This window comes from Eucyclogobius newberryi, unplaced genomic scaffold (assembly GCF_026437365.1).
Source record: "Eucyclogobius newberryi isolate DKJ021-1_F unplaced genomic scaffold, fEucNew1.0.hap1 SCAF_21, whole genome shotgun sequence".
NCBI lineage: Eukaryota > Metazoa > Chordata > Actinopteri > Gobiiformes > Gobiidae > Eucyclogobius > Eucyclogobius newberryi.
Window position 1 is genome coordinate 3,513,022 of NW_027315846.1, and position 25,638 is coordinate 3,538,659.

The following is a 25,638-nucleotide window of genomic DNA, read 5'->3' on the forward strand; positions in this document are numbered from 1 at the left end:
TCTCCAGCTCTTCTCTGAACATGTTGCCACGTCAACCACCACCACAGTTTTCCTCTGCAGTTCATCCACCACAATGTGTGTTTGACCGCTCTGTCAGTCATGTGTCGGGACGTCCCACAGGATCTTGTAAATGTACTTGGTGAATATATAAATATACACACAAATACACACACATATATATATGTATATATATATATATATATATATATATATATGTATATATATACACATTCCGCTTCATTACTATATCATTCACACATTTCCTTTTAGATGTCTCTCTGTCTCTCTGTCTCTCTCTCTGCAGGATGAGAGGCTCGTGAGGGCAGTGGACACGCCCCCTTGTCCCCCTGGTCCTCCTCTTGTCCCGGTCACATGGTCATAGGGCGCCCTCTACTGGAGGCACTACTTTTCATGTATTAAATATTATTTTAAAAGAGGCGGGACCTAAACACAACTTTTGTCATCTTTATCATTAGAATTTACAGAATAGTATCCATAATAATTATAATATATATAATAATAACTCATGAGAGAGGGAACTTTTCATTCATTTGAAAAAAAAAAAAAACACATGAAATATTAATGGAGAAAATCTGCTATTTTCAAAGGACAGAAACAAAAATGTGAAAAATTAAAGCTTTTTTCACATTTTACTCACAATGGAAGAGGAACCAAAACATGTACTCAAGTAAACAACTGTTCAACTAAAAGTATTGTATCAAAAAGTATCATAAAAGTATTTTCACCTCTGCTTAAAATACATGAGTTGTGGTTATGATTTTAAACTTTATTAAATATTAATGGTACAATTCATTTACTATTTTCTCCCTTATTTATGATGCGTTCAGCTCAAGCCCCGCCCCCACAGTCTACAGTCCCATCAGATGCATCATGGGTAACGTGGGGTGGAGCCAAACCTGAACACGTCACGCTCTGTTCTGTCATTCCCCTTTTCTCTAGTTTAGTTTTTAATTGCATTTCGGTCACTCTCGATGGATTTAATCGATTAAACTGGATTTTGAACCTGCAATTTCAATATTAAATGTGTATATTACATTTTGTAATTCTATGCGACAAAAGCTTTACGTTTCTTGCACCGCTCCGTCAGATACGATTTTGTTTGTTAAATTCTAGTTTTTATCCCTTGAAAACACCAGATTTAGTTTGTTACATCATGTTTATGCTTCAGATTTACTCCCTGGACAAACACTCGCTCCTTCTGCTTATTTTGAGGTGATGTCACTCACACTTATGCACAGTTTTGGCTCCTCTGATCATGAGTTAGTCAAATGTGTTCTTGTTTTAGAGACTTTCCTCTTTCTTGTGTTTCCTTCAGGCCTCTTCTTTGACGTGGCGTTCATAAATTGTCCAGCAGATGGCGCAAAGTGACCGCGTGGCAGCAGCACGAGCCCCGCAGAGCAACAAGAACATGGGATGAACTGGAATCTCACGCAAACTCTGCGCGTTTTGCACCAACTGCTGTGATTTATACAACATTTTCATCATTTCAAAATCGTATTTTATCAGTATTTGCACTAAATGTGTTCAGAAACCTTGGTCAATTTCATTAACCTTAACAAAGTATGAACAGAAAATAACAACAGCAAATAATTCATCCCCTGACTCTCATAATTAAGTAGTTATCAAGCCTGAATCCTTCTTAATAATCTATTTGTTGATTATGTATTAAGTCTTTGTTCATGCATTAGGATAAAGGTTTTATACCAGGACATTTACTGCCATAAGTGAACAAAATGTACATAAAACAAACGCATAAATAACGAAATGCGCAAAATAATGTGTTAAAACATAAGATAAAAATACACTTTGACTGAATATTTACTTATGCTTTACTGCTCGACTGGTAAAGTAATGATTTTTTTATTTTTTAACTTTTAATTCTGGTTCTAGGATTTTACTCACAGTGAGAAGAGGAGTTGACTTAAGGGTATTGTAACTTCAATTAAAATATGATGCAAGTAGAAGTACAAGTATGGATCCAGAAACATAATATTCCTCCTTTAAATCAACTCAGATGATGTTCTTTTGCACAGATCCTCCATCGTCACATAAATGTTCCTAAAACTGCCACAATACGTCCCATAAACTAGACTTATAGTCGTTTCCCCAAATACTTTTATTCTCTTATTTGGTACACATTCTGGCTGTAGTGTCCTGACCTCTGCCCATGTCTGACTGAAATACTCGTCTGACTGAAGTACTCGTCTGACTGAAATACTGAAGCTTCAGGTGTAAATATGTCGCGTTCTGCTCAAGTGGAACATCTTTGGAGTGGATTTATAGACACGAAAGTCGTTTATTTTAGATTTAAGCGCAACAGAAGTCAAGGTTTAGTCCAGGTTTAGTCCAAGTTTAGGCCAACGGTAGTCCTGGTGTAGTCCTGGTGTAGTCCTGGTGTAGTCCTGGTGTAGTCCTGGTGTAGTCCTGGTTTAGACCTGGTTTAGTCTAAGTTTGGTCCACGTTTAGTCCAAGTTTGTTCCATGTATAGTCTTGGTTTAGTCCAAGTTTAGTCCAAGTTTAGGCTAGGTAGAGTCCAGGTATAGTCCTGGTTTAGTCCAAGTTTGGTCCAGATTCAGTCCAGGTATAGTCCTGGTTTAGTCCAGGTTTGGTCCAGATTCAGTCCAGGTATAGTCCTGGTTTAGTCCAGGTTTACTCCAGGTCTAGTCCAGGCTCTAGGTTGTGCTTCTTTGACGTTGTCGCGGTTTAAATCCTCTTTTATTCTACTTTAAACACTGTATAATTCATACATTTACTTTCACAGATTCAGAACGGAACATTGTGTCTCGGTTTTAAACACATGGCGCATCCACAGCTCGAGGACACGCGCGTCACACACACAAGTCCCCAAGACCCCCGCGTCCCGTAGGTGTCCTCTAAATCAGAGCCGGACCCTGAGCACGTAATGCGGTCCAGGTGCCGCGTGCGTCAGGAGTGATCTACGCCTCCGAGCGCCATAAATATTGTCGCTTTTTATTATTTCTTTTTTTTTTTTTTTGCTTGGAAGGCCACGAGACACGGGCTTTTGAAACAGAGGTCGTTAACCCGCGCGCGTCCTCATTACGCGCGCGCTAAAGTTACCAAAGGCCGCTCAAGTGTGACGCGAGCGGCGCGGGCACGGTCCAATGGCGCGGAGGCGAGAGACGGCGGCGCGCGGCCCGTTAATGGCGCTAATACGCACGCGGTCACGTACCCCCCCCCCCCCCCCCCCCCGTCCCGGTTTGTGCAAAGAGAGCGCGGCGCGTGGACGGTGGCGCGGCGGTGACAAACACAGGAGCATTGATGGAGCGGCGGATGCTGCGGCGGTTTGTGCCAAGTCGGATTTCCCTCCGAGAAATGCGTGTGAAATGGGATTAAGAGTGACTCGCGTTTCCCGGGGAGGAAAACAGAGACGTTACAGGAGCAGATTTATGGACCGTTTTAGGATTTACACTCGCGGGTTTAAGATTGAGAAGCTGTGAATGTGTTAAAGGAGTTCAAGGACACGACGTTCTGTTCGTGACGAGGAGAGGAAAATAGAACAGGGTTTATTTGGTTTATTTTTTAACTAAATTGAGATAATTCTGTCCGTTGAGATTGAGAAAAGCAATAATTAAAACAACCAAGAACAGTTCATCCAATTTGATCAACTTTTTCCATAAAATAAAGAATTGTGTGTGTGTTTTTTTTTACTTCAAACGTAGCTTCTGCTGTTATTATATTTAAGATTATAACTTATCACACTCTCCCAAACAAAGTAAATATTATAGTAATCGTGAAAAACGGTTTTATTTGAGGAAAAAAACAATTTACAATTTGAAATTTCCCAACATTCATCCTGCTCAGAACGACACTGGGGGAAAGAGTGTATTTTATGTTCAATTAATTCCAAAAAACACTGATAATGAGCTTTAGTTTCCTGATGCTGGAGAACACGTGGTGTGAGAAGGTGTCCAGAAAGTGTCCAGAAAGTGTCCAGAAAGTGTCCAGAAAGTGTCCAGAAAGTGTCCAGAAAGTCTCCAGAAAGTGTCCAGAAAGTGTCCAGAAAGTGTCCAGAAAGTGTCCAGAAAGTCTCCAGAAAGTCTCCAGAAAGTCTCCAGAAAGTGTCCAGAAAGTGTCCAGAAAGTGTCCAGAAAGTGTCCAGAAAGTCTCCAGAAAGTGTCCAGAAAGTGTCCAGAAAGTGTCCAGAAAGTGTCCAGAAAGTGTCCAGAAAGTGTCCAGAAAGTGTCCAGAAAGTCTCCAGAACTGAAGACAAAGGCTCAACACGGCGCTTTGTATAAGAGTGTAATCTTTTAGTTTGATCCAAAAGACAAACATCTGCTTAACTCTGAGCCTAAACAACAAGAAATATAATAACATTTACCTCATCACGGTCTGGAGTGGATTTTATTAAAATATACTATATTTTAAAAAAAAAAAAAGCAACTAAACATAGTACCACTATTATTATTATTATCATTATTATACTCAAGGTTATTTAGACCAAATCTGTTATTCAAATACATGAAAGATGATCAAATAAATAATGGATTGTGTAATATTTGGATGTTGTTGTTAATAATAAAAGCAGAGACATGATCATAATTCACAGGTGAAAAGAGCTTTTATAACATCTGGAGAGAGAACGACGTCCAAGAATATTGTTGTTCAAACTAAATCCTCTTAATCTGGATTCTGTTTGTAAATGTTATGAAAGTGAAAAAAGAACCACCAGAATCCAAACTGTAGATCTGTTTAGACCAAGAGACAACAACAGAGTTGAGCAGCACGCGCTCATGGGCCGTGGGCCTCTGGGCCTGTGAAGTGGGCCGCCGCTGCAGAGATGATCACGGGACGAGTGATCATCTCTGCATATATATATATATATATATATATATATATATATATATATATATATATATATATATATATATATATATATATATATATATATATATATATACATTCTATAGTTGTTGTGGACAAACTCGTGGATTTAGGGTTAGGGTTAGGGTTAGGGTTAAATAAAACTCGCGTTTATAGGGTTTTGGTTCGTCACGAGTGAAATGACTGAACAGTTTATACGTTTTTCATTCTATTTCTTTGTCTGGTTAAACTTTAATTTCTATTAAATTCTGCCTCAAATGTGGATCTTTTGTCCAGTTTATGCAGTTTCCCTTTAACCTGTTTGTTTTTCTGCATCAAATCCTCTTTATTAAATGTCACACTGTCATTATGACACTTTTATAAGCCTCGTGGCATTTTCCTTTAAACTGTAACATTGTTAATATAGAATAAATACAAGATTTATAATTTAATCATTTATTTTTATTTCAAACAATTGATCAAGATAAATTCAAACATTCCTTGTAATTTACATGAAGCATTTTAACTTGATAAATACAAATAAAGTCATCTTGAATGTATCATTTACACAAAAGAGAAGTCTTATTTATATTTATAGTCACATTTATAAGTTTTTAAAGGGGATAACGTCATGCTGAACCCCATCACGTGCTCAGATGTACATTTTGGATTAATTCTGTTTATATTAAATTCACTATATTTTAAACACAAACCTGAAATATTCACTAAAATACAATAAAATAAAAGTAAATAAATAAAATACATATTCATGCTCAGTTTAATGTGAGGATATTATGTGTTTGTACTGTTTATGTTTGAAATATGTTTTTGCTGCTCACACACACACACACACACACACACACACACACACTTATGGTTTTTACAGTTCTTATGTCACTTTCATTCAGCTTTTGTCATTTGAACTGTAAGAATATGTTCTGAATATCCAGAGCTCTTATTGCTCTGTTCTGAAGTGTATTTATTGCTGTTTGAAGTTATTGTCCCAAAGGTCACGTGCTCTTTGTGATGTGTTTGCTTCAGAACACAAATAGCTGCAGAGTCAAAGAGTCTAAACATATCCTGGATTTGTTTATGATTTAAATACTTATCTATTTTGTTTAACTCACTTATTCTTTTATGTGCTATTTAACAGTGTTATTAAAATATTGAAACACTTTTCATAATATTCACAATGTTTATCATCCTCATCATCATTATTTGTATTGTTCTGACACGGAGTTAATAGAGATACAGATTCATAGATTTGTATTTTATTTCTGACAGTAAAAGACCATAAGTTTCCTCCTGATGATTGTTCCAGACTCACTACTAAATGTATTTCCCGCCGCGTGTTTTTGTTTCATTCAGAAAACGGCTCGTGTCAAGATTCAAACGTGACGGTGAAAAGCGTGAGCGCGCGCGGGATCCACCTGCAGCAGACACGGGGTCACGTGTTGGGTTAATGTCTGCCGCGCGCGTGAGCCCCCGAGGACCAGTGCGCGTGGACACGGTGACAGCTGACGCGTCACGGCACGCGAGGCTCCCGCTTCACGTTTCTGGCCCAAAGCGCGTGAAAAAGCTCCAAATCACGCGGGGAGCATCATGGGAAATGTGTTTCTAAAATACTTGTGTCTGAAACGATTTTGCTTGTTTTACGCATTTGTTGAAAATGTGTCACGTCCACAAGCCCCGCGCGTCTGTGGAGCCCGCGCGTCTGTGGAGCCCCCGTGTCCGTGGAGTCCTCGTGAGGAGTCCTCGTGAGGAGCCCTCGTGAGGAGCCCTCGTGAGGAGCCCTCGTGAGGAGCCCTCGTGTCCGTGGAGCCCGCGTGTCTTTTACCTTTGGCTGATTGAGAGAAACAATCTGAAATCTGACTCAGAAACGCGGTTTGGACATTGTGCCACGGACTTCCAGGTCGATCAGGTCGAATCTTTATGGAATTGTTTCTAATAAATGGAATATTATTTTTTACAGAGTGAATTCCAGTTGTCTTCATGAACGTGACACTCGCGTGGGCCCATGGCCTTTTCAAAACGACAGATTCATGATATATTCGGCTGATAATTATAATTATAGCAATAAAAACAGCTCCATTTTCGCTGTAATAATCACATCATCTGCAGCTGGAGATTCTGACGTAATGTTATTGTGATGGGGCCGTAATGTGTGCGTAATGCAGCTAAAGCGGGGCTAAAGCGGGGCTAAAGCGGGGCTAAAGCGGGGCTAAAGCGGGGCTAAAGCGGCACTAAAGCGGGGCTAAAGCGGGGCTAAAGCGGCACTAAAGCGGGGCTAAAGCGGGGCTAAAGCGGGGCTAAAGCGGGGCTAAAGCGGGGCTAAAGCGGGGCTAAAGCGGGGCTAAAGCGGGGCTAAAGCGGCACTAAAGTGGGGCTAAAGCGGCACTAAAGCGGGGCTAAAGCGGGGCTAAAGCGGCACTAAAGTGGGGCTAAAGCGGGGCTAAAGCGGGGCTAAAGCGGCACTAAAGCGGGGCTAAAGCGGGGCTAAAGCGGGGCTAAAGCGGGGCTAAAGCGGGGCTAAAGCGGCACTAAAGCGGGGCTAAAGCGGGGCTAAAGCGGGGCTAAAGCGGGGCTAAAGTGGGGCTAAAGCGGGGCTAAAGCGGGGCTAAAGCGGGGCTAAAGCGGCACTAAAGTGGGGCTAAAGCGGCACTAAAGCGGGGCTAAAGCGGGGCTAAAGCGGGGCTAAAGCGGGGCTAAAGCGGCACTAAAGTGGGGCTAAAGCGGCACTAAAGTGGGGCTAAAGCGGCACTAAAGTGGCTCTAAAGTGGCTCTAAAGTGGCGCTCTCTTGATGCGCGGGGGATAAACTGTCAAAGTAAAATAAATTTTTAGACCAAAGAAATGTAAGAAAAGCGTTGCCATGACAGCAGCATGTATGATGTGTATATACATATATACAATATAAATATAATATACTATACTATAATATAATATGTAATACAGGTAAGTTATGTTCTTAGTTTAAACACGAGTGAAGAATAAATATTCAGATGGATGTTTGACATAAGTCAACAGAATGATATTATAACATATAATACTATAAGAGTCTAAAAGAACAGATGAGTTCAGCCTCATCTTAAAAGTGTTATTATTATTGTTGCTCTTGATCATTCTGATGATAATTATGACCCATAATAGTTTGTATTAATAATAAGCTAAGTCAACTTGAGGAATGTTCTTCCCTTTGAGAGAGAAACATTTGCATCGACTCAATCCATTAAAGCATGAAATGTTATTAGAGCGTGACATAGAATTATAGAGAAATGTCATATTTCTGCCACAAAAGACACTTTCACCAGGGATTAGTTTATTTTTATCACCGGTAAATAACACGATGTGATTTCATGTTTGATTAAATTATCTCTAAAAGTAAAGCAGAGATATATAATTATGGAAGTAAACAGTAAAAGGACAAAGCACTGATCACGTGACTGAAGCACGAGAGTAAATACACAAACACACATTAAACTAAAGTATAATAATGTCAATCACTGCAGAGCCACTAAAGTGCATTATTCATAAAGTCTCCACTCATCAAACCCACAGTTTGAAAATATCTTCTCACAGCCAGTTATTTAGTGAAAAAGAAAGAAAAATTATAGCTCCATAACAAACTTAGCATCTAATTTATCACGATAATATCATAATATAATATCCACAAACACAACCAAACCAACAACAACAAACACGCTGACTTCAAATGATTGTCTTTTTATCCACATTAAAAGGCAAACGCGGGGCCACGCGTCACAATCCCGCGTTTAGTGTGAAAACTGAACCTCTTTTTGCTCAAGAAAAATAAAAAAGCTTAATTATGTTTCATCCCGAGAGAGACAAGTTACGGGCCAAAGCGGCGCGCGGTCTCCCGACAGATCCACGCTCCCGTCCACTCTCTCACCCACAAACACGACCTAAACAATCACGAATTCACTTAAAAGTTTGGCGTGAGCTCGCGATTCACGTTTGAAAAGTCTGTGCGTAAAATGTGGGTAAAATGTGCGTCATTTATCGCTAAAAACAAAGCGCGAGTAAAGCTCAGACAGAAGCACGTGATTGTGGTTTAGACAGTCATTGTTGATGGGTAATAATAGACTTTAAAATAAATGTAAAAAATATAATTACAATAAAACACTATCCAAATGTAGGCCCGGCGGTTCCGTTTTGGCGCGCGCCTCCAAACCGCTCCTCGATCACAATTACGCGGGAGTGAGTGACGCGCGTGATGCTGCGCTTCAGCCGCGTCGCGCTGACACTGATGGACACCACACAAATATCACGCGGCGAGTCCCATCAGTCAAAAGCAGTGGCTCGTGTCCCATTTCACTAATGACGCCGTTCGCGGGGTGAAAAGGCCCGCGGCGGCGGCGGCGGCGCGCGCGGAGCGGACGCGTCCACTCTTAAAGCTGCACTTCAGAAGGTGAAAATCGGCCCGTTTGCAGGTGGAAGAAGCACTTAGAAGCACGTGAAGTGGTGCGGTGGGGTTCCCGTGTGTGTGGACTGACTGTGAGGGACAGTTTTGTCACGTGTGCTGCGTCGTGATAAACGTCGTGATGCGCGTTTTCGCCTTTGCCGCGGCGCAAAACAACAAAAACAACACCCCCCCCTCCCCCAAAGACACCGGGGACGACATGGAACCGGGAGGTGAAAGAAAGAGGAGGCTCGGCTCTCTCGTGTCACGTCAAACTTCCCCACCAATGGCGCCGGCGCGTTGCGTAAACCGCGGACGCGATTGGCCCCGGCGCGTCCCCGGGCCCCGCCCCCGCGCTTCCCCTCAGATTGAAACGTTAAGTCTGTCTCCGCCGCGTCAGGCAGCGCACACACACCGACCATTCTAGTTCCTCTTGTTCCTCCACACGGCGCGCGCTCTCCCAGTCTCGGTCGGACGGTGCCCCGGACTTCGGACACGCTGGACGCGGAGCAGGACGCGCGGCGGCGGCACTCAGCGGACATCGCGCTCTTGGTCTGCGGCTTTAACACGATGGGTGAGTGCGCGCGCGTCTGGAGCAGGGCTTTCTTTTTCTTTTTTACTTTTTTTCCCTTCTTCTTTCTTCTTGTTTTTATGGGATGGAGTGAGCGGTGTAACGCGGCAGCTTGTTTCAATTCGCGAGTGAAACAAACGTTTGAATATGTTTTTCGGCCTCGTTTGACGCACGGACTGAGCAGAAAAACACGCAATGGTTTTAAAAGTGTCATTTAGACTCGCGCGTGCAAAACAGGAAATCTAAAAAACCCCAAACGCTTTAGGAACCTTTTCAGAAAAACACAGGAAAAGTGACGCAAAGTGCCCGAGATTTTACGTCTAATGCCGCGCGATCTGAACATAACAGTTGTATTTTTACTTTTGATGCGAATCCAAAATGTTAAAAGTCCAGATTCCTCCGCCGCGCGCGCGTCCTGGACTGTTGTGCAGCAGTTTGGTCTGATTTGACAAACGATTATGTGAATGCTAATAATTGACACATGGAATGGCCCGCGGCGTCGTGACTTCCCTTTTACACATAACAAATAGAGCAAATCACAGAGGATTATCTGAGTGGATTAGCTGGTTGATGGAATAACTAAATTGATCTGAACTGGAGTTTTATGAGTCTTTTCTGCACGTCACACACAGAGTCCGGGGCAGTGCAGGCCTCAAACACTCACAGGGGACAAAGTATTTATGCAGATTTATATTTCATTACACTTAGTTTAGAGTTCATTCCACAGAACAGTTTTACTGCTAGATATTTTCCTTCAATTCAGTTTGTGCAGTGTCTGTTTGACAGACATTACTCCCACAATAAGTGTTTCATTGCCATTTTACGTCGCGTTTTCCAGAATTTGACAGAGAAAAATCCAAATCCAAATCCAACTTGGAACGAGTTTGGGAAGAAAGTTTTCCTCATGACAGACTTTAATTAAAGTTTAGTCCCAAATGACACTCATATTGTTCCACTCTTTTTGAGAACAAACTGTTGTTGTGTTTCATCTCTGCTGTTCCGTGACCAGAGTATACAGTGGCCACTACAGGGCCACTATAGGGCCACTATAGGGCCACTATAGGGCCACTCAGACTGCAGGCGTGTGTCTAAGTCATCACAGGAGCTGGAGTGTGCTTGAGCCGATAACTATCAGTGTCTAATAATAATTAGGATTATTAAAGGCCTCAAACAGCGCGTGTGTTCACGTGGAGCACGAGCTCGTGTCTTTAACAGTGTGTGAATATTGACACTTCACATTGTCCCTTTGTCCTCCAGAGCCAGCCTTCGGGGAGGTGAACCAGCTCGGTGGTGTGTTCGTGAACGGCCGGCCTCTGCCCAACGCGATCCGGCTGCGGATCGTGGAGCTGGCGCAGCTCGGGATCCGCCCGTGTGACATCAGCCGCCAGCTGCGCGTGTCCCACGGCTGCGTCAGTAAGATCCTGGCGCGGTACAACGAGACGGGCTCGATCCTGCCCGGGGCCATCGGGGGCAGCAAGCCCCGCGTGACCACGCCCACTGTGGTCAAACACATACGGACGTACAAGCAGCGGGACCCCGGTATTTTCGCCTGGGAGATCCGGGACCGGCTGCTCGCGGACGGTGTTTGTGACAAGTTCAACCTCCCGTCCGTGAGCTCCATCAGCCGCATCCTGCGCAACAAGATCGGGAACCTGTCCCAGCAGAGTCACTACGAGTCTGGGAAGCCGTCCCACGCGCCCCCGCAGCCGCTGCAATACAACCACTTGTACTCGTACCCCAGCTCCAAAGTGCCCACGCCCCCGGGCATGGCCGGGCTGCCCGGACACATGGCCATGCACCGGATATGGCCTTCATCGCACTCGGTCACTGACATTCTGGGCATCCGCTCCATCACCGAGCAGCAAAGTAAGCACCGCACCGCACCCATGTGTCCCCCCCCCCCGAGCCACCCGGGGCCCGGGGCCCGGGGCCCTGTCCTGTGTGGACTCAGGCACTTCAGGATTCTAGATTTGGTCTAAAAACATCTCTAATTTAGCTTTGATGACCCATGACGTGCGTTAGGCATTATTTTATGCATTAAACATTCTTGTACATTTAAGAGAATATTATTTTTCAAACAAACGTAAACGTTAAGAAATAACTAAGATGAATTACATAATTGCTTGTGCCAATGTTACAGTCATTTCTGTTTATTAGACTTTAACTTAAGTTATGGATTTAATTTCGAGCAGTTTTATTATTTATAATATAATTCAGACAGATATGATTTAATCATTTGTTTTATTTTTTAAATAGTTGTTTTTTTTGGTGGTGGTTGTTGTTGTTGTTGTGGTGGTGGATTTATTTAGCAGAATTAGCTTCTTGTTGGATGTTTTCCCGCTAAAGCTGAGGCCATGTTTACAGTAGATCTGACGTCACGTGACAGTCTTTAGCCCTGTCCCGGGCTGATATAAACGGCCCCAGTAAAGAGTCCATTTGGGAGCTGCTTAAGTCAGGGGCCCGCTCAGAGTTAAGTGCCATTTGACCCGCGCCGCTGATAGTGGCGCAGGGGTTAGGAGGTTAGCACAGAAACAGATGCGGCGGATGTTCCCAACGCGTCAAACTGGATCTGATCACGCGGGATTTGCATTCGATTTTGAGGCTTTTTGTCACGCGCGGTGCATCACGGAACCGAGGAAGAGCCACGTTTATTATTACATTAAATACATAAACACATTTCAACTAAAGCTAAACCAAACCAGAAGCATTATTCATATAATAATGGCACATTTTACACACTCTGTATTTACATTTGTACTCAAGTAAAAATGTTTTATGGATACAAAAATATCTATATATAATAAGCTACAAGTACTGCTGTCAAAAATATTAAATCTACCATAAAAAAACAAAAAACATATGCAAGAAAAATAGTATTTATTAGTTACATTTGACACATCGATGTTCGCGCACAGCTCGATTCAAACGCTGATTTAAGTTATTTAAAAAGAGTTTGTCGGTGTAAAAAGGAGCAGATCCAGCAGTGAACAGAAACAACTGGGACTCGTGCTGCACCGTGCAACTCCTGCAACTTCAGCTGTGACTATTGGCACAAGAACAGGTTTAAAAACACAGTCAATCACATTAAAAGTCGCCTCAATTACGGCCCAGCGCGAGTATTTGTAGACACTTTCCACGTCTTTGTATTTAGCAGAGGACGGTGCAGTTGTGCGACCTGTGAAGGGTTAAGTGATGGTCTTTTGCCAGAGCTTTTCGTGAGTGACTGATGCTGGGACCGGGCCAGAGGAACAAGCTACATTTCACAATAAGAGCCGCGGCATTTGTGCGTCAAACGGCAAAACAAATCGAGTGTTTTAGTGCAAATGGCTGCGGACTGTGGACGTCCCAGACACGCACCGGGCCGTGTTCGGAGCGCGGGCGGGGAATGGCGGCTCGTGCGTCAGTGCTCGGACCAGTGGCAAAGGAATAATCCCCAATTTGACTGCGCGTTTACATTATAAAAGGGAGCCTCATCGCAAAGCGGAAATACTTTGACTATGAATAAGACAACAGTATATTTCAGCTGGCACAACCATCGCAATGTTATATATATATTTTCTTTTGTGTGTGTTAGTTAAATAGACACGTGGGGAATGGTAGAAAGAGTAAAACCGTGTATTGGACGCGTCGTGGATGTGAAATCCCGCTCTGAGAAGCTAAAACAAACTCATTTGGAGGCATTTATTTTCAGTGCAATTATTATTTCTGGACCCCTCAGCTCAGTGGAGGTTTGACTGAGGCGGTGCGGCCCGCAAAGGTCGTCACGCGCGTCCATCCCGCGTGACGTGTCGCTCTGGGAGAAAATGCGCGAAATGTACGGAACAACAGAAAATATATTTATATACATTAAAAAAAAAAAAAAATAATATAAAAGGCACTTATTGAAAATTCAGCTTCTTTGTTATTTTTTTTATTTTATTATTTATATTGTTTTTGTTAGTTTTGAATGAAAGGCCAATGTCTCAGATTATACTATACTATTTATTTTATTTTCTAGATGTTTATTTTACATCAGAAAAAAGAAAAAAAAGTATAAATACATAATAGAAAATAGTAATGATACTCACAGAAGTTTGTTTTCTTTGTGAAGGCGTTTGGAAGCTGCTGTTGGGAAAGTGGGACACTAAATATGTTCATTGTTTGTTGTGAAAACACTAAAAACGTAGAAGAGACAAGTTTATTATTTATCCTGCTGTTGACTCAATGTAACGTTTGAAAAGTGTGTGATCTGAAAATGCTGTTGTTGAGCTATAATAATGTGTCACATTTTCCAATATAATAGACATTTTTAATTTTAACTCACACGTCAATGCAGAGGTTATAGAAGTGTATTGATCTGAAAATGCAAAGTAACAAACATAAGCGTAAGATCAAATACATTAAAAAAACAACCCTCTGATGATACGTTTTCTTCATTTGGGGAAATAAATAATAAGCACATTTTTGAGGCGACACGTGACACTCGTTTACACTTGTGACTTTTCTGTATTTCAGAAAATAATCCCCAAACTCTTTCTTATAGAGATATGAGATAAATTGCAAGTTATATAAATATGGATTTTAAAATACAAAGGCTAAAACTTTCACTTTAACCAGATTCAACATAATAATCCAAATAGTCAAAAAAATAGGAATAAAATAAAACCAAGCTTTAAAACTCTTTCTTCGACCATAAAAGTAACATAATAGGTGATATATGAAGTTTTGTTTTCAGGCTGAATTTTTCACTGATAAATTTCATAAAATAATTTGCCAAATTTCAGAAAATAATCCACGTTTTATTTAAATAAATTACTATTATTCTGCACACGTCAATGATTAGAACAGTAAAATACAGAAGTGTAGAAATCAATTGTCCCACTTTATCTCACCGTGTTAGCTGCAATTTGAAAGCAACACGCCTCCAAATGAACGTGGGTGAAAACAGGGTGCAGAGTGGGTGAAAACAGGGTGCAGAGTGGGTGAATACAGGGTGCAGAGTGGGTGACAGAGTGGGTGAAAACAGGGTGCAGAGTGGGTGAAAACAGGGTGCAGAGTGGGTGAAAACAGGGTGCAGAGTGGGTGAAAACAGGGTGCAGAGTGGGTGACAGAGTGGGTGAAAACAGGGTGCAGAGTGGGTGAAAACAGGGTACAGAGTGGGTGAAAACAGGGTGCAGAGTGGGTGAAAACAGGGTGCAGAGTGGGTGAAAACAGGGTGCAGAGTGGGTGAAAACAGGGTGCAGAGTGGGTGAAAACAGGGTGCAGAGTGGGTGAATACAGGGTGCAGAGTGGGTGACAGAGTGGGTGAAAACAGGGTGCAGAGTGGGTGAAAACAGGGTGCAGAGTGGGTGAAAACAGGGTGCAGAGTGGGTGAAAACAGGGTGCAGAGTGGGTGAATACAGGGTGCAGAGTGGGTGACAGAGTGGGTGAAAACAGGGTGCAGAGTGGGTGAAAACAGGGTGCAGAGTGGGTGAAAACAGGGTGCAGAGTGGGTGACAGAGTGGGTGAAAACAGGGTGCAGAGTGGGTGAAAACAGGGTGCAGAGTGGGTGACAGAGTGGGTGAATACAGGGTGCAGAGTGGGTGCAGAGTGGGTGAATACAGAGTGGGTGAATACAGGGTGCAGAGTGGGTGAAAACAGGGTGCAGAGTGGGTGAAAACAGGGTGCAGAGTGGGTGACAGAGTGGGTGAAAACAGGGTGCAGAGTGGGTGAAAACAGGGTGCAGAGTGGGTGAAAACAGGGTGCAGAGTGGGTGACAGAGTGGGTGAAAACAGGGTGCAGAGTGGGTGAAAACAGGGTGCAGAGTGGGTGACAGAGTGGGTGAATACAGGGTGCAGAGTGGGTGACAGAGTGGGTGAATACAGGGTGCAGAGTGGGTGCAGAGTGGGTGAATACAGAGTGGGTGAATACAGGGTGCAGAGTGGGTGAATACAGGGTGCAGAGTGGGTGCAGAGTGGGTGAATACAGGGTGGGTGAATACAGGGTGGGTGAATACAGAGTGGGTGAATACAGAGTGGGTGAATACAGAGTGGGTGAATACAGAGTGGGTGAATACAGGGTGCAGAGTGGGTGCAGAGTGGGTGAATACAGGGTGGGTGAATACAGAGTGGGTGAATACAGGGTGCAGAGTGGGTGACATGAGCCGTGTTTGGTGTTTGCAGCTGCAGTTTGCGTGTCGCGCGCGTGTTTACAGAGGCAGGTGAAGGCCGCGGCGGAGGCGCGAGCTCGCCCCGCGCTCTGTTTTGGAAACAGTGTAACCAGAGCCGGTATAAATCTGTGTTAATGGCCGCCCTGGTGTTGTGAGAGGATTTGGAGGCGGCTCGTGGGTCCGCGCGGGTCCAACACGGCCGCCGCAGCCGCGAACTCGTCCTAAAAAACACAAAGATGGAAATGTGCCGCGCTTCCAAACAATTTATGCATAACCAGATGATTAGCAGATGTTTTGTCCTCAAGTAACGCGAGAATTCATTTGCTCCGTGGCGCGCGGGGGAAGACTGGACCCGGGCCGATGATGACGATGATGGGCCCCGCGAAAATAAATGTGGGGATTAATGCAGATTGACAGGGGACAGGGGAATGGAAACGCGACGCACGTGCGCATTAGACACGCCTCGGTCACTGCGCCGTGGAGCGGGACGCGCGCGCGGCCCGGTTTCACGCACGGACAGAAGCGCGTGGTGCAGTGTTCTGGTGCAGATGACACAACATGCACGTTCACAACTAAACTGTCCTTTTATAAGTGGTCATGGGTTTAGATTTGGTGGCACGTGCGTACTCGAGTTAAAACTGCAGTTACATGGCCCAAAAAAGTACTGTTGCCTGTAGTGAAATTAAAAACTCAGTTTGTTGCTTTTAACCACAGTTTTAGTGTAAATTTAGAGCATTTTTTCCCCCACAAAACCTAAAAAAAACAAACTGTCTGAAGCTAAATCAAGTTGTTTTAAACCGTGCGTGTAACTAAATACAATTATGGCAAAAAATGTAGAGTTTACGCAATTACGCACTAATCTACAGGAGAAGTCCAATCATCCAAAAGGTCTAATTAGTCTAATTATAGTAACGTGACTTGAGTGTTTGTACTAAACTCCACTCACTCTGGAACTCGACACAAAAGGACACAAAAGTAAAGCCAGTTGTTGAGTGACGAGTTTGTTAATAGAGGAATTTTGAAATAAATAAATAAATACAGACAATACAATAAATAAAAAAAATACGAAAAAAACAATAAAACGTTAAAATGAAGTTTGATGTCATTACGAAATAAACACAATGTTATATACTGTTTTAAATAGTCTAGAAAATGATCCAACTTGGCCTTTATCGCGGGGCTTTTGTTTCCACGCTCAGTTACATCAGTCTAACCAACCAATCACTTATTCTATACGAGTTCATTATGATCCAGCCGCTCCAGGAACAGTCAGAACAATAACAAGCTTATTATACATAAAAAAAAAAAAAGCAGCCAATTTCCCCTGAAGTTAAACAAAGCAGGGCCTTAATCCCATCATGCATCACTTGTCACGCTGATCCGGGTGATATTTCACAAACGGGGGAGTGCGCGCGCGCCCTGCTCAGTTTCCACGCAGACCCCACAGCCCGCGTCAGACGTCACGTGACTGCAGCCCATGCGTAAAGTGACAAATGACCTGTCACGTCCCGTGCGCCGCCGCGGCCGCGTCTGAAGGCGGCTTTTGTGACGGACGCGCGGGGGCCCAAAGTTTTACGCCGCAGAGTTCTGACCACGTCTCCTCTGTCCTCTGTCCCCTCCTCTGTCCTCTGTCACCTCCTCTGTCCTCTGCCCTTCCCAGTTTGCGACAGCGCATCCTTTCCCTGCCCCAAACTGGAAGCCTGGAGCGCGGTTAGCAGGACTTATTCCCCCGCGGCCGCCGCCGGGTCGCCGCTAGTCAGTGGCGTGGATAGAGCGCGTTTAGAGCCCAAATACGCACAGGTAAAGAACTGAGCATTTACGATCTTTACACAGCAATTTCAGGCTCATTTCTTTTTTTTGACTTCGTTGGCTCACATTATTGCACGTTTTAATGTATTTTGAAGGCGTCCTGGCCCGGGGATGTGCGCTTTACCGCGTCCAGGCCGACATATTGTATTTAGTAACACTTTTTTTTTTCATTTGAGCTCTGAGGCAGATTATACACTGAAGGCTTGTGCAGAAATTCAAGTAAGAAGAAGAAGAAGAAGAGGAAGAGGAGGTCACGTTAAAGCCACGCAGCGAGCCAAAGTAGAACAAAAAAAAAAAAGAATTACGCAAGAGTTTTATTGTTGGAATTGAAAAGGCATTTGAGGATCAAGGCCTGAACAGATTTCAATAAGTTTCCATTATATCTGCATTACTTTGTCAAGCTTTAGCCAAGAAGAATCCAACACATTCCAAAACATATAAAGCAGCATCGAGGGCCAAGTGTGTGATCCTTTCAAACCCACTTCATGCTTTCATTCAAAACGAGAACATAGTTTGAGCAACAAAGCTGTCCTGTCACTATTAATGTTTTAAGTATCAGCCTGGAATATTGTGTTTTTTTTATCCATTTTTAAATCTATTTCGGTTCTGCACAATGGCCTACACTGTCAGATTCACGTTTGCGCCTCTCTCTCTGCTCCTGAGCCGCTTCTAAAACAGGCTCGAGTCATTTTTATTCCACCACAGGAACCATATAATACAAGGAATAACTGCCCCATAAATTACATTCACTGTGAAAAAAAAACAAAATCAACCCAAACAAACAAAAATAGGATTAAAGCGCGCGCTATAAAACAAACCCAAGAGTTTCACGTTGTCCAAAAAACTCTGCAGCGACTTTGTCTTGTCTTTATTCACAATTATACACAGCCACAGTTAAAAAAAGAAGAAGTGGGGAAGATGTCACGCAATTATCCCGTTAAACAGAAGCTCAGAACGGGAATAATGGGCCCGCGAATGTCAAAACACACCGCGTTTCGAGTCGAGTTGGAGCAGTTTTTCTTTGTGTCTAATTATTTCTTGGAAGCTGAGAAAACTTTCCACTGCGTTTGTTTACGTTTGGCACGGAAGTAAAAGCAGTTTTTTTTTTGTATTCCCGCGCGGGGGCCCTGCTCAGGTGGGACCATAACCGCGGCGCGTCCAAAGGGTCCCACGCGCGGGAGCTTTCATTCAGGGGGCCTGGCGCGTGACGCCGGGGGGCTCCTCAGTGTCTGTCTCCATTTCAAAAGACGTGTTCAACTCAATCAGTGCAGTTTGCAGATGTGTTTAAGGCCAGACACTGCACGAGGAGCAAAACACAGGAACATTTACATTATAGCTGTGATTATTGTGCGTTACTAACAAAAATGGAAGCAAAAAAATGATTTCATGTCATGTTTTCTTTCTAAAATTGCACGTTTATGGACATTAAAATATAAAAAATAATACAGAAAAAGGTTTAATTTCTGGTTTGATGTTGCTGACATCTATTAGTTAAAGTCAATTGGATCTTATTTAGTGTTTATGTAAATTTGATGAAAAAATTAGGCAAAAACGATGATTTGCCTGATTTGCCTAATTCAAAGCTGAACAAATCAGGCTTAAAATTAGACATCAACAAACCCTTCTGTGCAATCCATCAAAATCCTAAGTAGGTTGTAAAGTTTGGTGTGTGTCGGTGCCACTGGGCTGATCTATGTGTCTTAAAAATATGAATAAATGTGTAAAAGTTGATCCAAATGAGGCATCTTAAGGTGGCGCTTTTGTGGAGGGACCTGAAAAAACACAAATAACAGTCGCAGTTTCTCGCTTTAATCATTACTGCAGTTACTTTTTCACTTTCTTTGTACCGACGATGCGTGAGAAATGCAAGCGTGACGGATTTGGCCCATTTATCCAGAATTACTCCACTGCACCTTTCCATTCTATTCATAATCAAATTAAAGTTTATGTGCGTTTATTTGCCGTGGCGTTCCAACACGATATTGTGCACCAAAAAAGACAAAAAAAGACATTAAAACACATTACAGCATGACATTTTCGGTGGAATATTCACGCAGAAGCTCTTTCCACCCCGAGGCCGCGTCGCAGTCCTTTCAAACCACGTTGGCGAACACAAAAGTGGCAGAATTAGCATGCGAGGGTAAATAACAGGGCAATCGGGGCGTTGTAAATATGAAGTATAAAGTTGTTGACAGTGAGCGAGGCAGGTGCCAGCTCGGGTTTTCTGCTCCACTCTTGTTAGCGGCTTGTTGTGGACCGTTATTATTTTTTTTAATAGAAAAGGTGGTTCTAATTTGCGAATAAAAGGGACATACTGTAAATGCTGTGGCGGTAAGGGCATTGTTAACGGATAAGCATGGGAAAATCGAATAATTTGGCCCTCGAACGGAGCCAAACGTGGATCAATCTGAGCTTTTTGAAGCTTTGAGGGCTGAAAATGTCTATTGTGTAAAGTTAATTATGAATATGCTGCAATATGAGGCGGTGGATCTGTTGGTTGTCTGTCCTTTTCATGCGCGGGAGGTCCAAATACTCATACTCTCTACTGTACTGACATGTTATTTTCCTTTATTGAGGCTGTTACAGGAAAATCCACAGCAGATCTGATCAAATAATGTAGTTATAAATGATTTGTTTGAGTGTTTTTGTAGTTATTTCATGCACTAGTTAATCCCCATGTTTAAAATGACACTGGGATGTCTTGGTCAATCGTAAATAATGAATAAAAGAACAAATTATACTGCTAAAATGTCCCTTTAAACGATAATATTGAAATTGTGGTAGTCCGCTAATACAACAACCATAGATTTTTTTTTTATAATGGAATTAAAATCAGGTTAATTCCAGTAAACACTTTTCTAACTGTACAATATTATTTAAAAACATGATTTGTAAATACATAAATGGCAGAAATACTTACTTAATATCTATATTCAGGCTTAAAAGTTACGTATTTAACTCTCCGCGACTCAAATTTGATCATTGTACAAAAAAATGACGTAAAGAAAATTTACAGAATATAAATATTTAACCCAAAAAATATTGTTCCAGGAATTAGAAAATAATCATGACACCAAACACAGATTGTACTTTTAAATACATTCTGAGGTATATTTATTGCAGAAGTGGCATGCGTTTGTGCTTCAGTAAACCTTTTATTTATGACATATATAATTCTAAAGGTCTCGTGCACTTTCCGCGTCTGACAAACCGCCTTTATCGCGCACAAACCGCCTTTATCGCACACAAACCGCCTTTATCGCACACAAACCGCCTTTATCGCACACAAACCGCCTTTATCGCACACAAACCGCCTTTATCGCGCACAAACCGCCTTTATCGCGCACAAACCGCCTTTATCGCACACAAACCGCCTTTATCGCACACAAACCGCCTTTATCGCACACAAACCGCCTTTATCGCACACAAACCGCCTTTATCGCGCACAAACCGCCTTTATCGCGCACAAACCGCCTTTATCGCGCACAAACCGCCTTTATCGCACACAAACCGCCTTTATCGCACACAAACCGCCTTTATCGCACACAAACCGCCTTTATCGCGCACAAACCGCCTTTATCGCGCACAAACCGCCTTTATCGCGCACAAACCGCCTTTATCGCACACAAACCGCCTTTATCGCGCACAAACCGCCTTTATCGCGCACAAACCGCCTTTATCGCACACAAACCGCCTTTATCGCACACAAACCGCCTTTATCGCGCACAAACCGCCTTTATCGCGCACAAACCGCCTTTATCGCACACAAACCGCCTTTATCGCACACAAACCGCCTTTATCGCGCACAAACCGCCTTTATCGCGCACAAACCGCCTTTATCGCACACAAACCGCCTTTATCGCGCACAAACCGCCTTTATCGCGCACAAACCGCCTTTATCGCGCACAAACCGCCTTTATCGCACACAAACCGCCTTTATCGCGCACAAACCGCTTCCCGCTCAGTCAAACGCGGCGGTGGAAAAGCGCCACACGTCCGGACGGGTCCAGAGCCGCGTTTTCGCCTTCATTTTTCACTCGGGCGACGTGGAAAAGACGGGCGGTATTTGCACAGTCATAATGTTTCGTCAGGAGCGGCGGCAGCGGTAGTCGCACGGCGGACCACCCAGGAGCCTGACTGAGCGGGGGGGGGCCCTCCCTGAGCGCGGGGGCCCTCTCTGTCCGAAAGCCAAATTCCTCCCGTTTAGCCGCGTCCCCGGTTCCAGCCGTGCGCTCGGGCTCCTCCATCATCCCTTTTTTCTCTCCCTCCCTTCTTTCTTTCCTTCATTTTCTCTCTTCAAACTCCCGCTGACATCTGTTTTCAGACCTCCTCAAAAACCGCCGCGCGAAATGCCCCGCCCCCGAAAACATCTGCGGTGTCATCCCGTGATTTAGAGCGAGGGCCGTGAGCGGGCAGACGTGATCGCCACTGGGAATATGCTTTTTATACGCCGACTAATATGCAGCCTCCCACAGTCCCTTTAAGGCCTCCGTCCCTTTAAGGCCTCCGTCCCTTTAAGGCCTCTGTCCCTTTAAGGCCTCTGTCCCTTTAAGGCCGTCCCTTTAAGGCCGTCCCTTTAAGGCCTCCGTCCCTTTAAGGCCTCCGTCCCTTTAAGGCCTCTGTCCCTTTAAGGCCTCTGTCCCTTTAAGGCCTCTGTCCCTTTAAGGCCTCCGTCCCTTTAAGGCCTCCGTCCCTTTAAGGCCGTCCCTTTAAGGCCTCCGTCCCTTTAAGGCCTCCGTCCCTTTAAGGCCTCTGTCCCTTTAAGGCCTCTGTCCCTTTAAGGCCGTCCCTTTAAGGCCCCTTTAAGGCCTCTGTCCCTTTAAGGCCTCTGTCCCTTTAAGGCCTCTGTCCCTTTAAGGCCTCCGTCCCTTTTAGGCCTCCGTCCCTTTAAGGCCTCCGTCCCTTTAAGGCCTCCGTCCCTTTAAGGCCGTCCCTTTAAGGCCGTCCCTTTAAGGCCTCCGTCCCTTTAAGGCCTCTGTCCCTTTAAGGCCTCTGTCCCTTTAAGGCCGTCCCTTTAAGGCCGTCCCTTTAAGGCCGTCCCTTTAAGGCCTCGGTCCCTTTAAGGCCTCTGTCCCTTTAAGGCCTCCGTCCCTTTTAGGCCTCCGTCCCTTTAACGCCTCCGTCCCTTTAAGGCCTCCGTCCCTTTAAGGCCGTCCCTTTAAGGCCTCCGTCCCTTTAAGGCCGTCCCTTTAAGGCCTCGGTCCCTTTAAGGCCTCTGTCCCTTTAAGGCCTCCGTCCCTTTTAGGCCTCCGTCCCTTTAACGCCTCCGTCCCTTTAAGGCCTCTGTCCCTTTAAGGCCTCCGTCCCTTTAACGCCTCCGTCCATTTAAGGCCTCTGTCCCTTTAAGGCCTCCGTCCCTTTAAGGCCTCCGTCCCTTTAAGGCCTCCGTCCCTTTTAGGCCTCCGTCCCTTTTAGGCCTCCGTCCCTTTAAGGCCTCCGTCCCTTTAAGTCGGCTCATTGTGTTTGCGTTAGCGGTGTTTGTCTCAGTCGCTGTGGCAGTCGTAGCATTAGCTGTACAAGGAGCAGTAGTTGTAGTATAGTAGTAGTAGTAATAGTTGTTGTAGTATGTAAATGTTGTAGTAGTTGTACTTTCAGTAGTAGTAGCAGTTGTAGTAGCTGTAGTAGTAGTAGTCGTTGTAGTAGCTATAGTAGTAGTAGTTGTAGTAGCTATAGTAGTAGTAGTAGTAGTTGTAGTAGCTATAGTAGTAGTAGTAGTAGTAGTAGTAGTTGTAGTAGCAGCAGTAGCAGTAACAGTAACAGCAACAGTAGTGGTTTCAGTAGATGTAGTAGCAGTAGCATAGTAGCAGTAGTTTTAGTATTGTGGGTAGTAGTACGAGCTGTTGTAATAGTTTCAGCAGCAATAGCAGTAGTTCCAATAGTATTAATAGTTTCTTCTGCAAAAGTTTCTTTAATAGTAGTAGTTGTTTCTTTAGTCGTAGTATCTTCAGTAGTAGTAGTAGTATCTTCAGTAGTATTAGTAGTTTCTTCAGTAGTAGTAGTAGTAGTAGCAGTAGCAGTAGCAGTAGCTAGTAGTAGTAGTAGTAGTAGTAGTAGTAGTTTTGTTGCATTGAAATTTGTATATTATTTAGCAAATTACAAACTACAATATAAGTACTTATTTAGACATGTGAATTGCAATATTAATATTTGCTGAATGGATTAAATGTTAAAGATATTATATTGTGTATGAAACTACAAATATATATTATTATATATTTGTAGTTTATATATATATATTAAAAAATGTTCATGGTAAACATTGACTTAAAACCGTTCAGTGATAGAAACGTCCATTGACTTCCTGATAAGCCCCGCCTCCTCCTAATCACATTTCACATTGTCCTTTTTCATGTTTTTGTTTTATTTTATGGATAAAAATGTTAATAGGATATTTTTAAACACTTATTTGACCCGGAGTTTGAATTCTTTGGAGTAATTCTAAAAGTCCAGATCTGTGGGTGGAGATGAGGGGAGACATTCAGAGAGTTTACTATGCAGACATGTCCAAAATCGACTTCATCCATACTTTACTCAGTCGTATTTTGATGCATGTTTGAGAAACCGTGTTTTGTCCTGCACCTGAGGTAAAACAATCCAGTACTCACCTACCCCCTATCCCCGCCCACATCTCCGAAACAGACTCCGAGTGACGCGTATGTACATTCTAAAACGTCACGCAACAACGTTTCAACAGTGAAAAACATTAAAAGACCATCACAACCGTTTGTTACGGCGAAACGTCACTGCGAAGGGGCGGGGCTTATCAGTTCTGCGGGTTTGAACAGGAAGTCGATGGACACGGTTCTATTCCTGAGCCGTTTAGGATCAAATATCGCCGTTTACTATGAACAAAATGTAAAACAATGATCCATTTATGTCGTAGCTCAGTATTTAACACACCGAAAAAAGCGCAGTACGTCTAGTTTAAAGTACTCACTGACCACGCCTCTAACCACGCCTCTAACCACGCCTCTAACCACGCCTCTCTCTGTCCCCTCTTTCAGACGCAGAGTGGTTTGCCCAGCACAGTGAGCAGCTATGTCACGGCGGGCAGCATCCCTCCCTACCCCCGTCCCACCCCAGTGTCTCCTTACACGGGGTACAGCGGCACCAGCTCGGCCTATGCGAGCGCACGCACATGGCAGGCGCCCAATGGCAGTGTGCGCTCTCCCCACAGCTGTGACATGGCCGCCGCCCCCACGGCCGCCGCCCCCACGGCCTTCAGGAGCGTGGCCGCCGCCCGGGACGTCTACCAGGCCACGGCGTCGGCGCTGTGAGGGACGAGGGCGTACGGGCGGGAGCGGGAGCGTGGATGGCGGGGCGTGGCGCTAGCTTGAGAAGTACTCAAGTAAAAGTACAGGGTGGAGCTAAAATACTCGCGTGAAAGTACATGGTGAAGAACAAATGCTGTGAGCGGAGGAAGTAAAAGTACAAGTATGTCACGGAACAGCTTTTCAGAACTACTAAAGCGTCAAATGTATTTGTATATTTTGGTTTAAGCTAATGAAAAGTACTTTGTAGATATATTATTTAGTCCAGTTCAAAAACATAGAGAGGTTCAAAGTACATTTACCTGCTCTCAGTTGTAGTGAAGTAAAAGTAAAAAAGTATCCACGGTAAAAAGTGATGCAAGTAAAGTCGTAAATACAGTACTTTTACCATTGAACATTGTTACTTTCCAGCGTCAAAACGTTGTATAAATTGTAATTGAAATGTAAGTATTAAATTAGAAGAGGACCTTTATTTTTTTTTTCACACAAAGAGGATAAGAATAATACAAAGATAAATGCATATAAAAGGTACAGTATTGATTATAGTCAGTCGCCAGTTCATACGAGTTTTACAGCGCAACAATCACGACACATTATTCT

The 25,638-nt window shown here is 43.7% G+C and overlaps 1 protein-coding gene across 1 annotated transcript; it reads left to right on the top strand.

Annotated features, from left to right (window-relative positions):
• The first annotated feature begins 9,688 nt into the window (after window positions 1–9,688).
• pax9 (paired box 9) lies at window positions 9,689–25,059 on the top strand. Its single transcript, XM_072458128.1, has 4 exons — window positions 9,689–9,834; window positions 11,089–11,697; window positions 17,619–17,758; window positions 24,772–25,059. Exons 1-4 carry the CDS (start codon window positions 9,831–9,833, stop codon window positions 25,042–25,044), a joined length of 1,026 nt encoding a protein of 341 aa, XP_072314229.1. The 5' UTR covers window positions 9,689–9,830; the 3' UTR covers window positions 25,045–25,059.
• Window positions 25,060–25,638: the final 579 nt, after the last annotated feature.